The sequence below is a fragment of the Juglans microcarpa x Juglans regia genome, chromosome 4D, assembly GCF_004785595.1.
Source record: "Juglans microcarpa x Juglans regia isolate MS1-56 chromosome 4D, Jm3101_v1.0, whole genome shotgun sequence".
Classification (NCBI taxonomy): domain Eukaryota; kingdom Viridiplantae; phylum Streptophyta; class Magnoliopsida; order Fagales; family Juglandaceae; genus Juglans; species Juglans microcarpa x Juglans regia.
The window spans coordinates 31987566-32002700 of record NC_054600.1 but is presented as its reverse complement, the minus strand read 5'-3'; the positions used below and the strand labels follow the sequence as shown (position 1 = coordinate 32002700).

The 15135-nt window shown below is 37.0% G+C and overlaps 3 protein-coding genes across 4 annotated transcripts; 1 reads left to right on the top strand and 2 right to left on the bottom strand.

Annotated features, from left to right (window-relative positions):
* Positions 1-522: 522 nt before the first annotated feature.
* Positions 523-8792, top strand: LOC121261085 (proline-rich protein PRCC). 2 transcript variants are annotated; one of them, XM_041163257.1, is made up of 4 exons: positions 523-1236; positions 1399-1596; positions 3627-3868; positions 8772-8792. In XM_041163257.1, the coding sequence occupies exons 1-3, from the start codon at positions 610-612 to the stop codon at positions 3783-3785; spliced, it is 984 nt and encodes a 327-aa protein (XP_041019191.1). In that variant the 5' UTR covers positions 523-609; the 3' UTR covers positions 3786-3868; positions 8772-8792. The 2 variants fall into 2 exon arrangements, with proteins under 2 accessions (XP_041019191.1, XP_041019190.1); XM_041163256.1 differs by having other exon boundaries at positions 523-1596.
* On the bottom strand, positions 4413-6507 carry LOC121261087 (macrophage migration inhibitory factor homolog). Its single transcript, XM_041163259.1, has 3 exons — positions 6244-6507; positions 5681-5881; positions 4413-4602 (listed from the first exon to the last, which is right to left on the bottom strand). Exons 1-3 carry the CDS (start codon positions 6352-6354, stop codon positions 4567-4569), a joined length of 348 nt encoding a protein of 115 aa, XP_041019193.1. The 5' UTR covers positions 6355-6507; the 3' UTR covers positions 4413-4566.
* LOC121261084 (RNA-binding KH domain-containing protein PEPPER) lies at positions 7024-11883 on the bottom strand. The gene is made up of 6 exons (XM_041163255.1): positions 11282-11883; positions 10250-10508; positions 8873-9021; positions 8499-8759; positions 7754-7948; positions 7024-7495 (listed from the first exon to the last, which is right to left on the bottom strand). Exons 1-6 carry the CDS (start codon positions 11699-11701, stop codon positions 7295-7297), a joined length of 1485 nt encoding a protein of 494 aa, XP_041019189.1. The 5' UTR covers positions 11702-11883; the 3' UTR covers positions 7024-7294.
* Positions 11884-15135: the final 3252 nt, after the last annotated feature.

Sequence of the window (15135 nt, the reverse complement as noted above, 5' to 3'; positions counted from 1 at the left end):
TATAAAGAGATGCCGAAGAGTTGTGGAGTTATGTCTTTCATCTTCTAACTCCTCACGCGTGGTTTTGTTTATAATTATGTGGTCTACATGAGTTATTACCGGTACGTGTAAACTTCCTTCGATTTATTTGCGGCAGAGAACAATCGATTTAAACTCAAAGATGTATGAAAGGACAGTCCTAGCGATAGTTTTTATTTATTTATTCAATAATTTTTTAATATCTTTAATTATTAAAAAAAATAAAAAATACATAATTTCATTAATAATTATTTTCTTAATTATTAAATAAATTAAAAAAAAAAGATAAAATTGAACGATAATTTTCAACGACTCCAACAACATTTTTCTTTTAAAAAATATGAGATTAATTTAAATAGTTGGATCAATTTTTAAAATTAAAATATTATTTTTTTTGTTCGATTATTTATCCATTTTTAGTATTTAAAGAAATCGGATGAAAATTATCATATATCCCTAGAAAAAAGAAAAACGGATAAATGGGTAGGTTCATCGCCAAAACCCGAAATCCTCTCCCGAGTCCTGAACCCATCCCAACTGCAACTTTTCACGTAGTATTGTTTAGGTTTTACGCTCCTCTGGGTCTCTCTAATGGACTCTTTGCTAGCCAACTACGCCTCTTCAGACGAGGAAGAAGTAGAAGATCATCATCAACCACAGCCGCAACCAAAATCTGTAAATCCTAAGACCTCGTCCTTTTTCTCCTCTCTTCCCCAACCCAAATCTTCCTCTCTCTCCTTAACCCTACCCCAACCAAAACCCAAGCAACCCTCATCGCTGCCCCCCAACCCTCTTATTCTCCATCAAGACCCCCACCAACCCATTTCAAATACCTCATCCTCGGAGCCCAAGGCCAAAAGGGTTGTCCTATTCAAGCCTCCTATAGCTCCTTCTTCGTTCAAATCGACCGAGATCGACGACGAAGACGATGACGAAGAAAAAGAACGAAGGAGGCGGAAGGAGTTAGATTCCACGGCGGCGCAAACCCCATCGGTTAAGTCGTTCCTGTCTAGCATTCCGGCGCCCAGGAACTCGGCCACATTGGGTGTTATTCCGAGCTCCGGTACTGGGCGAAGAGCAATTGTTGAGACAGATGCGCCAGCATCAAATTGGGGCGGTTCTCGACCGGAGGACGACTCGGGTGCTGATCCAAATTTGGGGAATAACAGTGTCGACTCGAATAGCTATGCGAGTTTTGACTCGGGGATCGATCAGACTGTAAGGAATTATAATGTGAACTATGATACATACCAGAATAATCAATCGGGCATTGATCAAAATGCAATTGTAGATCCTCAATCACAATATGTTACGAGGGGTGTAGATAATTTCAACTATGGGGATGATCAAAGTTATGCTAATTATGGTGATTATGGGCAGCATGAAAGCAATTGGACCGATAGGCCGCTGCTGGAGAAGCCGGGGACGGGTGAAATTGGGGTTAGAGTGCCTGGGAAGAGAGGGAGAATTGAGGTTCCAGCGGAAATAGTTGAAGTGAAGCAGGATGAGTTGATGAAGAATCGACCGAGGGAGGACCAGGTCAAGTTAACCGGAATAGCTTTTGGGCCTTCTTACCAGGTAAATTTTATTAGTAGCTTCTTGATTTTTTAGTGTGGTCATTGAGTTTTTCTCCTGTATAATTACCTAGTGTGTTATTTTTCACATCTGCCTTTTCATTTATAATATCAAAGCATCGTATTGCATTGGTTTCGCAAATACTAAAACTGATATACGTTCCTCGTCTAATATCATCGGCATGAGATTATATCACTTTTGCAACTTTTAGGCTGGCCATTTTCTTCAATCGACATATTCTTTGAGCTAACAAAGACGGCAGGATACTAATACAGTTTTTTAGCTAAATTTTAGGCTTTTTGCTCCTTTTAGGAGTAAGAAAGTTCTGCAGGTGTAATTTATCTACTAATTTAGTCTGAAGCAAGCGTCAATTTACAGTCTAAATGTTGAAGATTTGTGTTAGTGATTTATCGGCCTAGTTTATCTTGAATTTGAGCTGAACTAAGTAGATGTGGCAAGGAGTTCCTGCTATCTTATGGTTGGTCACAGTAAACGAGCTCGAGTGTTTTTAGCTAAATTCATCACATATAGGGTGATAGCATTGTATCGTTTAGCTGCTGCAGTGTTGTGTTATAGTTTATGTTAGTTTCTATGAAGAAAATCTCAGTGGTCGTGCAAGAGTTATTAAAAAATCAAAAGGGAGCAACTTAGTGCTAAAATTGGTTATTCCCTTATTGTGTTTGCTAGTATTGGGTAGCATATTTAATGTGCTCTTTTCCATAATATTATTATTACTTAACTTGTCCATGCTGGGTGCTACCCTATGCTTCTCTCTTTTCTATAAGCAACTAAGTAGAGAGAGTGAGGCAATGGTGGAAGAGGGAGAGAGAAGGAATAGGAAGGAAAGGTGGATTAAGGAAGTCTTGAAACCTACACTTGCATCGAGGAATATTGGTACCACCAAGGGTGAAAGTAATCGGTGGTTTTAAAAACACTATCATTGAAAGTCAACACTCTGGAATCTCATGCAGAAGAAAAATAAGTTATTGGAAAGGTTTCCTGGTATGTATTCGAGTTGGCAGGCATATGTTTCCTGAGTATACTAGATGGGATATGAAGTAAGATGTATTTGGGAATAGTTAAGATGCCTTTGCTTGGGGCTAGTCACGTGCTAATGAACCATGGAACTCAAAGGCAAATGTTAAACTCAGTTCTTCCTTCATGAATGGTATTTCGGTGGTCTGTGCAATGAATTAATCAGATACTTGGAAGATGCTTGATGGTTTAATTTCCAGATCTCTTTTATTTAGCCATGAAAAAAGGAGGTTGGGACTAGAGAATTATATCCTGAGTAACAGTTGGAATATGTGCTTGGATGACTAACACCCCACAGAGAGTGTTATTTTGTTTGGACAACTACCTGGAGAAGATCTTTGCTTTGGATAATTCAAGGAAGAGGCGGATAGTGGAAAATCTGTTGGCCATCTATTGTGTTACTGAGAAATAGCTTGTACTTTGTGGAATCATAATGCATTCAGTCTATTGGGAGTTGCTCAGCAATGCCTTTTAGGAGTGGTGGATCTCCTTGGGTCTTGGAAAGGACAGTTTGGTAGCCATCATTGTGAAGTTCACTGGGGCAGATTAGAGTCCCCCCCCCCCCCAAAAAAAAAAAAAAACCAGAAAAGAAAAAGAAAAAATAGAAACCCTTTTATCTTTGGGTGGCTGCTCATATTTGGGAATTGTTTCTAGTTTTCTGAGTTTTCTTATATTTCCTGTGTATTGGTATTGTGTTGCCAATATTAGCAGTGCATCATTGGGACCGTATACCGCAAAACTTTTTCTTGTGTTTCATTATCGTAAAGTTGAGATAAAAACTATGTTAGTCATCTAAAAAAAAATCTGATTGCTGAGCTATAATTTTATTATGAAGTATGAGATGATTCATATCATATTGTTAAACTTTTTTCACCTTATAGGATCATTTTATTTATTGAGAGTGTCTGAAATTGCTTAGAAAAAAAAATGCTGTGTGTGTGTGTGTGTTTCTTTCTCTCAAGTGATATTCTTTAATTAACTGCACGTATTTCCTGTAGCCTGTCTCAACAAAGGGAAAACCTACAAAGCTGCATAAGAGGAAGCATCAGATCGGTTCTTTATTCTTTGATATGAAGCAGAAAGAGATGGAACTTTCAGAGCGGCGCTCAAAAGGCTTTCTCACGAAAGCTGAAACACAAGCCAAGTATGGATGGTGACTCGGGGATGATTTTTGCCCCCTGCAATTTATCACTGTACCTCTAATAGCAGACACTGCAAGACAGAATAATTCTCCCATTATATGTATCTACCGTACCTTGTTTTATTATCATTTTTTTCTTGAGAACTGTATCTAGTTTCTTTCCGCGCTAGTTTGAGAAGATTTTTCTAGCGGGACCCTGTAGTTTGAAGTGGGGACCGTGGGTTTTTGACACTTTGCATTGTACCTGGGTTTAGATCAATTTGGTAGAAACGTCATGTTATTTTTTACGTTTATGGGGGAAAAAGTGTCAATTCTACCATCTTGCATAAGGTTCTTGTTCACTTGCAAGGTCCTCGTAGCTGACTTTCCCATTCTTTGTAGGCCATCCATTGGGATTCATGGTTCTCTCTCAATGGAGCGTCCTTTTTACCCCCTTAAGTGAGAAATTGGATGCATGCGACTCGTAAAATTATGGATGACTTGCAACGGCACGATCTTATGCACAAAATCAAGTCATTTTACTTGACTGTAGCTATTTACTTGCATCGTACACGGGGCTTGGATAGGTTCTAGCTAGTGGACGTAAGAAGGCTAGACTTCACAAGAACCACAAAGAGGAAGTCAGGAAATCATTTTCAAACTTAAATAAAAAAAAAGTATTTGTATTTATTTCATTATAATCAAATACATTGGTTCTTTCTGCTCTAAAGAAAGTTACAACTGACAAGAATGGTTCATCACAAGCTTCTGCCCTGCCTTATGATTTCCATGGATCCATTACCAATCCGGAATGCTGCTCAAAAAGTTGAGCCGTTGAACCCAAAGAAGGATCGCTGGACCATCAAAAGTAAGAACAAATAAACTAATTGGTAAACAATCGAAATAGTACTACAAATGCATTAACTTTTGATAATTATACCATAAAGAATATATGTAATACTCCAACCCATAGAATGGTAGCGAACAAGAACCCAAGTTGCCTAGGAGAGAGAATTTTATGCCATTTCTAATAATTATACAAAATTTCAATTATGATATCGACTAATATGTTTGGAGTATAAACCTGGGTGAGATTTGGGTTTTTACTTGGGCCATTACAAATGGTATCAAAGCTAATCTCACTTACAAATGTAGTGAATAATTCTTTTGGAGTAAAGTACAAATATTTAGACTTTCCTTGGTTTGTTACAATATAGCTGAAAGAGGTTGTTCTATTTCGGCATACAATGACTGGTGCCATGCTCGTTTTTCAGCAGCATAGAGTTTCCAATACAAACTCATTGCATGGGCAAATGAACCTATTTATTACTACATACAGCTGCGTACCAGGCTATAAGATGCAACTCCCTATACGTAAAATGTAAATAGAGGGGTTGGGAACAAGAATTTAATTAAAGGACTTGGACCTAAACCACTCGTTGGAATCTGAATCTGCTCTAGCTTCAACTTGAAAAATGCTCGACTTGCATGTTTTGTCTAAGTACCCTCAAATTCATGACCTTGGGGAGGGGATTCAAAGATAAAGTAACTAAAGAGTATAATTTTAAGACTCTGAACCCCCAGGTATAAGTAGGAGAATACTTCGGCCAAACAGTGGGTTCCTAGTACCCTTCATTGCATTCAGCAGAAAACTAGCCAGATCCTTGGGAGAATGTGCATCTCTGCTGACATTTAAAATTTTGATTCCCCACGTTTCTCTCTCTCTCTCTCTCTCTCTCTCTCTCTCTCTCTAGACCATTCAAAATTTCAAGCAAAAATGCCAGTAATGTTCTGCCAATTATGCCCGGTGAAAGCATATTCTGCCATACAAACAGTAATACAGGTATAATACTAGCTGCAATTCTACGACAATAGAAACAAATAAAGTCCAAACAACAACTAAAATGGAATGAGTCAAAAAAGAAAAGCTACCTGAACATCATAAAATTTGATATAGAAGCGGGAGCTGTCTATAGATAGCTTAGTCTGGAGAATCTCTGCAATTGTTGAACTCAATTTTCCATTCACACTTGGTCCAAGACCCCCAATGGATATCAGTTCTCCATATGCGGCTGGCTCTTCAGTGCCCGCAAATGCTATAGGCACTCCCCCATTCAGCAAAATCATCACATACTGAAAAATAGAGGGGGAAATCATAAAAAGCACGTATGCATGCTACAAAAGAAAGAAAGAAAGAAAGAAAGAAAGAAATAAAGAGAACTAAACAGACAGATATTAGTTCTAACCAACTAAATACTCGAAAAATCACGACAAAAGAAGAAGTATAGATAAAGCGACAAATTTTGTCAGAAGTCTTCAAGTATAGCTCAACAAGGTAAATAGTACAAAAACAGAAGAAACATGGTCTTGGCATTCAAGAAGTAATTTTGTCGAACAGCTTGTGACCAATGCTACAACTAAAGAAAAACGAACATAATCCAACCATGAATACGAAAGCAGAAAGCTTATAAACATAGATAGAGATGAGACTTAACAGACTCGGGTTTGCCAATGATCTTGGCAACAGCTTTGGTGGCGTCCTTGAGGATGTCAGAGGCCACCACTGCATCCACTGGCAGGTTCGTGAACAGATTCAAGGTCGGCATCTCTCTCTCTCTGTCTCTCTCTCTGTCTCTCTCTCTCGTTCAACTTAGCTGCGTTATTTGTATGGGTGGTTTCGAACGACAGACTTGTAGATAACGGCTCGCACGCCTCTCTCTCTCGTAGCTGTTTCTTTCTATTTTCTATTTCTACGAAAAAAAATAAAGGAAATGTATACTTTTTAACCTTAAGAAGTATGTAGTCTATACGACGTGGTTTTGATGAAAGTGGTTAGTTGTTTATATTTGAGAGCAAAAGATTTAAAATAAAAGGATTATTAAGTAATAAAAATATAGTCTATAAATCATATGATGTTTATTATATTTATAATGCACATTACCATTATCATTACTTGATCGCGTCACTCATACACAAGAACTTTCATTACTTCCCAAAACCAAACTGCCATACTTTTGGAACTTAACTGTACACAGGACCCTCTGGATGAGAGACAAAAGTGTTCATCCAACGAGTACAGTTCCCGTTGATTTTGGTTACTACTAAACCGGGAAAAATTAAGGGTGGGAATATGCTTATTTTTAAGTCATGTCATTGTGCCTTGCCCTTTTGAGGTGCGTGTGCTTACAATGTTATCTGAGAGCATATCTATGATATATATGATACGGGCTGGTTGGGTCACTCTTGAAAACAAAACAAACAGAGTAAAAAGAGAATGAGAAAATTCAGTTAGACCTTAAAGAAAATTACCACCATCTCATTACATTTACCGTCCCTCTTTCCAAGTTTTGCCACCAGAAAATTAATAGCAAATCACAGCTCACTGGATTACATAATCAACGCATAAACCACTTTTTTAGTGACAATTACACATGCTTCATTTGGAATGAAGCCTTCTCTAAACATAATAGGATAGATATTGGTCCACCCGTAAAAATTAGTCACCAGTCTTTCATCACTTTACCCCCACCCCAAAACCTTTCCTCCTCAAAGCCTGAAAGTACTGTAGCCTCCTCCTAAACTGGAAGATCCATACCCACCATACGATTGCGAAGAGAATGTAGATGAGGGATAAGTTGACGTAGACGAGGGATAAGATGTAGCGCCCGAGTAAGAGGAATACCTCGAAACAGCATCTATCCCACCATAGCTGCTTGTAACAGGTTCATTATGAGTATTTATTGCTTCCTGCAAATATTAAAATAGCATCAAGTAACTGCCTCTCTCTACATTCATTTGTCTATACAGAAGAACCATGTCCTCAATGCCAACGCTCTACCACTCTTAAAAGTGAGAACCCAAATCTTAAACCAAGTCTTTTACTACATCAAGCTTAAGTATCTTTAATCATTCTCTGACAAAGCAACAATGAATTGTTTTTTGAACTTCAAAATAAATCTAGAGATTACTTAAAAAAAAAAAAAAATTTAAAGTCTAGGTTCCCACCTGAATCATATGTTGAGCTGTCTGAACCTGTGATGAGGTGCCTTTAATTTCCACAGTGATCTCATCAGGTCGACCCCTGCTCTCTTGCACAGTCAAGATGGCACCGCTACTACGACGAATGAGAGCAATATTAGACCCTTTAGGTCCAAGGATAGCCTCAGCATACGACAGTGGGATTTGCATTGTTTGTGTAATCTGATTAGAGGAAGCAATAAACAAAATTATGTCATCAGAATTAGTAACCACAAAGTAGAATGAGTGCACGACCAAAGCAATCTACAAACTATGGAAAGAATGGCCATATTTATCCACATTTTATTCTCAGCATTCATCATGGCCATATATAAGAGAGAAAATGTAATGTGCATTACATAAGGCCCGATGCAATCTTATTGGTTTGAGAGTTTTGTCCTTTTCAAGTAACAGCAAAATTTTGCTACCACATGAATCAGCTAATCTTTCAGGCTTATGACCCAGTCTATGAGGCTTGAGCCTTAAGGTGCAAGTCTATAGACTCAATGCTTACTGGTGACAACTGAAAATGAAGTTAGGGGCTAGCCAAACCGATTGTGAAATCTCCCAGGTGAGATACAGGGGAGATTTAAGGGAAGCATAGATTACACAGAAACAGTTGGCTTCATTTGACCTAAAGCCCCACAAAAAAGCTGCTGTTTGGACATAAAGAGGATGTCTTATCATGAAGGAAATTTGAACTCAATGATATTGAGGGAATCAAAATATCAACCTGAGTAACAATAGGAGCACCAGCACGAGCAAGTCCTGAAGAACGTATTCCAGAAAGTACAGCATCTTGTCCATAGAGTGACATTCCTGAGGGCAGAAGTTGAGACTCTAAATGAGTTTCACGGTCAAGGAATAGAGAATCCCTCTTTGCGGAGACTGAGAGAGGATAGTCAGTGGCAATTGCAGTTTGAGAAGCAGTATGCAGTGATGACTTGTCAGACCAGGCATCTACTATGCGATCTTGTGAAACAGGCGCAGCGTACTGAAAATGAACATTTTTTTTTTGTTGATAAGTACGTACTGAAAATGAACATTGCAATGTAATTACAACATAAAGTGAAAAGAACCATAAATCACAACAGGAACCAAGCTTACACTCTTTTCAAAAAGAGGAAGAACACTTTGATCAACCAAAAACTTCCTCAGGTGACCCACTACTGCTTCTAGAGCTTTGAGAACCTTTAAAGTTTCTCCCTGCAATTCCACAATCCTCTCATCTGCAGCAACATAGAGCGGCACCTCATCTGCCAGCACAAAAAGAAATTGGTATAATGTTCCTTGTTTCATGTCTAATTACAGATATGAAGAATTAAAATATAAGAAAAAAAAGATAAAAAAGGAAAGGAAAATAGTTTACAGACATTAACAGAATCCAATCATAAACTCTAGGCAGGTCAATGGAAGATGTAGAATTCCTGGATTCTTGGAATATCAGGGAAGATAGAAAGATCATTCAAGTATGGTTAATGTTTGTTTTCTGGCATAACACAGACAGACACTTCTTATCGGTCACCACTCATAATTGCACAGAAATAGTTTGATCCCTCTTGAACTACAAAAAGGCTACTTTCCTCTACTCTGGAGACAGGTCTCTATCCAACCATTCTGTACAGGTGTCAAATTTCGCAGGTACCAAGGAGATTTAAAAATCTAAAGATGCAACATTTTTTGCACCCAAGGGAGGGAATATACACTGAAGGAGGGATTCAGCATCGCATCTCATGATGATCTAAGACTCAAGTGAGAAGCATAGTCTGTAGTCACTCCCTTGAGGGTCGTTTCCTCCATCTAACACTTCATTCCAAAAATCTCTTCTTTTGGATGTCTGGTGCTTGTTGTTTATCTTTTAACCTAAAACTAGCATAATATATGTTCAGAAGTATTTCTTATATCCATTAACTAAGCATTGTATTCTTGCTGTACTGTATCTCAAATGTTCAAAATTGACATGTTGATGGGTCTGTATCATGTTCTATACGTATCTCTTACTCAGATTTCATAGACGACTATATTTGAGAGAACAAATCAAGACATAACCCAAACCTTCAGAAAGCCCATAGAGAGGAAAAAAAAAAAAAATCCGGTAATTCTACATCTAGAACATTCTGGTACTAAGTATATGAAATTTACTTCCCCAGACTAAAAATGTCTTAAGTATTGCTCACGGCTATTGTTAACAGACAAGAAAAGCACCCTTGATCCTAATTTTTCTAGCTTTATTACCAACCCAGCCATCAATTATTTTTATTTAACCTTTTTAATTAGAAACCAGCAAATATAATCCCTTAGCCAACCCCATATGGATCATATTAAGCTCCTAAATCTAAATCAAAGGATTTTCCTGATCACCAGACCTCTAGTTTGTACCAATTATAACCAACATCCAGCAATCCACTACTTCAAGAAAGAACCAGTAATCCGCTAAAAAAAACATTTCGTCATGGAAAAACACAAGGAGCATCAAATGCATACCTCCTGACAATACTCTGACAGAAGCGCTAGTACTCTCCTGTATAGCTTTGATTAACGAGCCTTGTTTTCCAATTAAATTAATGGCTTGGGTCGATGCAACCAATAACCGGATTGAAGAAAATGCAACACCAGCAGCTCCAGATGCTTTGGCATCACCCTCAGTCTCAGATAATCCAGAGACACGTTTGAAAACTCGTATCACAGCATCCATTGCAGGGGAAAAAGGTGCCTCTGGTTCTTCCTTTCCGGATATCAGCACCTAAGTACAATCAAAGCAAGATAGTTGTAAAAAATAAAGGAACAATTGGATATATGCATATCTGCATGCCATATCTAATAGTAGAAATGTAAATTTTCGCATGCGTGCGCTCAGAAACATCATTTAGAGGAGCAAGACATAGATAAGCTTTGTTCACCTTGCATACACGTTTTCAAATAATACATACAAAATTGCTAAGAATTTATTGTATTAAACAAAACCATGCTTAGAGCCTAGCAACTAGAGAATCTAAGTCCAGCTCCATTGAGTTACAATAGTCATGGTCTAGGTTGCACTTGAAGCACACATTTTCAATCAACAACTTAATCCTTATAAACTTTTTTCAGCCAATGATCAAGGTAATAAAAATATAATACAAGAAATTACAAAGTCAGGGTGTTTAAAAGAAAGATGCTGGACGAAAATGTGAGATGGGATGATCGGTATGGGAATGCATCCAATATATATAGGTTGTGGCCCAACTAACGAGGCTGTGCGCAATGAAATTAACACTTAAATTTTGTAGCTTCCCACGACTCGAGATATTTGAGAGTCAATTATCATAAGCAATAACCTTCAAGCATTTTCTTGGCAACAAAACAGAGCTCAATTGAAGACAATGATCAAATACCAGTTAGTTATTAGACTCGAGCAAAAGAGCTCTCTACTCCACTGCTTAAACACCAAAAACTTTAATATTTTCTGCTTTTACTATCAGCAAGCAAACGAGGATTAGCAAAAACCCTAGAGAGAGAGGATGAATTGGAGCTCACAACTCGATCGGGGGTGCCTACGGCGCCGTCGAGGACGCGAATGCGGGCACGCGTCTCCTCGCACATCTTCTTGATGAGATCTCCTCTGCGGCCGATGATGCTACCGACCTTGAGGACCGGCACGATGATCCGGAACACGCAGTGCCCTGGCCATCCCGGCCACCTCTTGTCGGGTGGGGTGGCAGTGGTAGTGACTATAGCCGGCGGGTCGGAAGTGGGAGCTGACTCGGATTCTGGGTTCTGAGTGGAAGGTTCGGAATCAGTTGGCGCTGTGGCTGGTGTCTCGGTGGTAGCAGCGGTTGTAGTGGGAGGGGGTTCGGTTGGCGTGGAAGAGGTGGTAGTGCCTTCGGATGGAAGTGTTTGAGTGTCGGACTCCAGGGCGTTGGTGGTACCGTTCTCAGTGGGTTCGGTAGTCGCCATAAGAGAGCGGGAGAGGGAGGGAGACGGAGAGGGAGAGAGCAGTAATATGGACTTGGTTTTAGGTTTCGCAGGAAAGAGAGAGGATGACTTTTTTTTATTAGTACACAGGCGAGAGGGGTTTTTTTTTTTGGGCTGTTGGGTTTTGGTCAATCGAAGAAAATGTTTATCACCGGCCAATTCAGATCGAACGAGGTCAGATATTTTTATTAAAAATTGAATAAATTATTATTATAATATTATTTTTATTTAAAAATTTGTACAAATTGATAAAATGAGATAAAGATTATCTAGCCGATGGGTAACGTAGAGTAGTGAACTTGTAGGAAGATTTTTTGATGTGCCGTGTGAGAGAGAATTCAAATAATTTACTTCAATTTTTTGTATCGATTTACCAATCTATTGAAACAATTATCTCTAAGTTAAAATCAGATCACTGTTCTTGTTAGTTGTAACTCCACCGCAATGTTCATATTGCTATTGAGAAAGTTATTTAACGAATGAAGCGTGGTTATTTATTTATGAATTCATTCATTCATAACAACCAGGGCGGCTCAAGACTAAGGTCACTTAGGGCAGTTTTGATAGTAAAAGTGATTCATTTTATTTTATTTTATTATTTTTTTAAATTTTTTCATAAAATATAATAAATAATTCAATTTTTTTAAATTTCAAAACAATAATAATATTAAAAAATAATATTTTATTCAACTTTCATTACAACTCTTCTAATCTTAACACACTATTAAATGACACTTTAGGTTCCGTTTAGGTGATAACACTCTAATACTATTCATTATTTTATCATTCATTTTTACATATTTTTCATTAGTTTTTAATATTATTCACTATAATTTCATATTTTATTATTATTATTTTACTATTATTTACATAATATATGAGATCATCTCACCATCCAAACGCAAGCTTAGCCCAATGTCAGTGTTCAGTAAAAAAAATATATATTTAAATTTTGAGTCATTAATCAAAGGTAAAAAAGTCATATATTAGCCAAATTTTAACTTAGAGATAACTAGTCCAATAAGAGTGTTGTTAGATGGTTAGGCCATTACCTAAGGTCCCACTCTATACAAGAAGACCCCTAAAAGCAAAATGCAACGTTTTTTTTTTTTTTTTTTTTTAGAAAAAAAGAAATCATTGTTTTAAACACATATTTAAATAAAGACTCATTTTAAATATTTTCTCATGTGTGCAAGATTCCATGATACTAAATTTTATATTCGATATACAGAATAATTCAAAAAAAAAAATTCCTGAGATTTTGCTAAATTTATGCACAAGATTTACAAGGAGACCCCATTTTAAATTGTATTAGATATAAAATTGAGAAAATCTATTTAAATTTTTTTAATAAAACCTCATTTTATTGGAAATTTAAAAAATATTTGATATAATAATGTGTATTTTATCTTGTTATATATAAAAAATTTCATTTTAAATTTTCACTTATACCTCAATTTGTATAGGCCGCCGTTACTAACAACACAAGTCCAGTGGTATTTTGGATTTCAACTTTTTCTCCGAGCACAAATAGTACGAGTAATAGTCTGAAGTGGGCCGGAAAACGCTATTCACAAACTGTGTGTAAAGCGGGAGTGTCGGGAGTTAAAGACATGGGCCACACAAACTTCTTCTTCGTCTTTTTAAGCATTACCCGACCCAACCCGACATGCATGACTCACAATGGATGTGGGCTTGACGCATTTGATTTGTAAATTAGGAAAGAAATAGATATCGTTTGTGGATCTTACGTCACTAAATATAAAAATTATATTATTAAGTCGGAGCACGTCATTAAATATTGTATATAAACAATATAAACTCTAGTATTAATTGGGTGAGAGTTTACATGTTGTGTCTGTATCACTTAAAATAACATAAAATAAAGAGTTTGACAATTTTATAGGAAATATGACATAAAGGAAGAATAAGGGTCCGTTTGGATATAGAAATACTTTCAACTCATTTCATTTCATTTCATCTTATTACATCATTACAACTTTATCAAATTTTTATACAAAATATAATAAACAATTTGATTTTTTCAAATTATAAAATAATAATAATATTAAAAAATAATATTATAACAATATTTTATTTAACTAATTTAAAACGATCTCATTTTATCGAGCCCTAAGAAATATGACGTCAGGACTGAAAATATGAAAAAATTACATGTTTTGACGACTAGCTAAACAGCGAAAGTTATGAATTGAGATTAAAGAATATGCAGACACAAAGAAAACTATGATTTTATAATTTATTGATAAAAATTGAATCTCTTCTTAAACCTAGTTATATACGTGATTCTGATATCCTTAACTAAGATTATAGTCAAAATATTGACGCGTGCACAATATCGTCCCTTTTCGTCCCCCAACTTAGGAATGTCGACATTTCCTTGTCGAATCGAAAAATCTTCACATTTTCTTGCTAGATTTGTGCTAATTTGTATTCTCGAGGATGCTATTAACGTCGAATCTACTAATACAACATCATTAAGTTTGTCTTAAGTCTGGATTTCAAAAGAGATGTTCAATTTTTATGAAGAAATGGTGCACAATTTCACTCTATTTTCTAGGCCAACTAAGAAATGTCAACTTTTATTCGCCAAACCGAGAATCTTCATATTTTCCAGTCGGATTTTTGCTGATATGTCTTATCGAGGTAGTCCAGTACTCTTAACATTGAATTTGTCAGCGCAACCATTTTCTAGCTCAACTGAGAAATGCCGATCTTTTTTCGCCAAACAGAAAAATCTTCACATTTTTCCGTTGAATTTTTGTTGATATGCCTTATTAAGGTAGTCCAGTACTCTTAACGTCTAATTTGTCAGCGCAACATTATCAGACCAAGATCCCCTGCTTCAAAATACTAATCCATATGGTCCCCACACGGAGATAATGACTTGATATTTGGTACATAGTTCGGCACCTGGTTTTTGCCCCCAAGTAATCGTCGTGGGTGGACGGATGGGATCATGGGGGGTTAAGGGTTCTTTTCAAAAGCAAGGCATAATGGGTACTGCCCAGTTTAGCTTTGCACGCTATCCACCTTCGAAAAAGTAATGCACCGATTGTGTTTGGAATTTTGCACGATTGACTACTTAGCATTTTTGGTTGATCGTTGATGTCACAATCACAATCTTAATTGAAGAAATCTGCAGTCTCCAGAATTCTACAGTATTGAGTCATTTGAGCCTCTCCTTAAGCCGAGTTTCTTTCCTAAATTCCCCCCCCCCCCCCCCCCCCCTCCCAAGCAATCAAATTTCATTAGAAAAAGAAAAAGATGAGGGAGGAGGTGGAATTTTTCAAAAAACATTTCAGTACAATAATTGCAGTGTAAAATTAAAATGAATTTTGTGGTCAATTTATTGGTCTCCACCCATACCCTACAAAAAGACCATCATCTTAAAT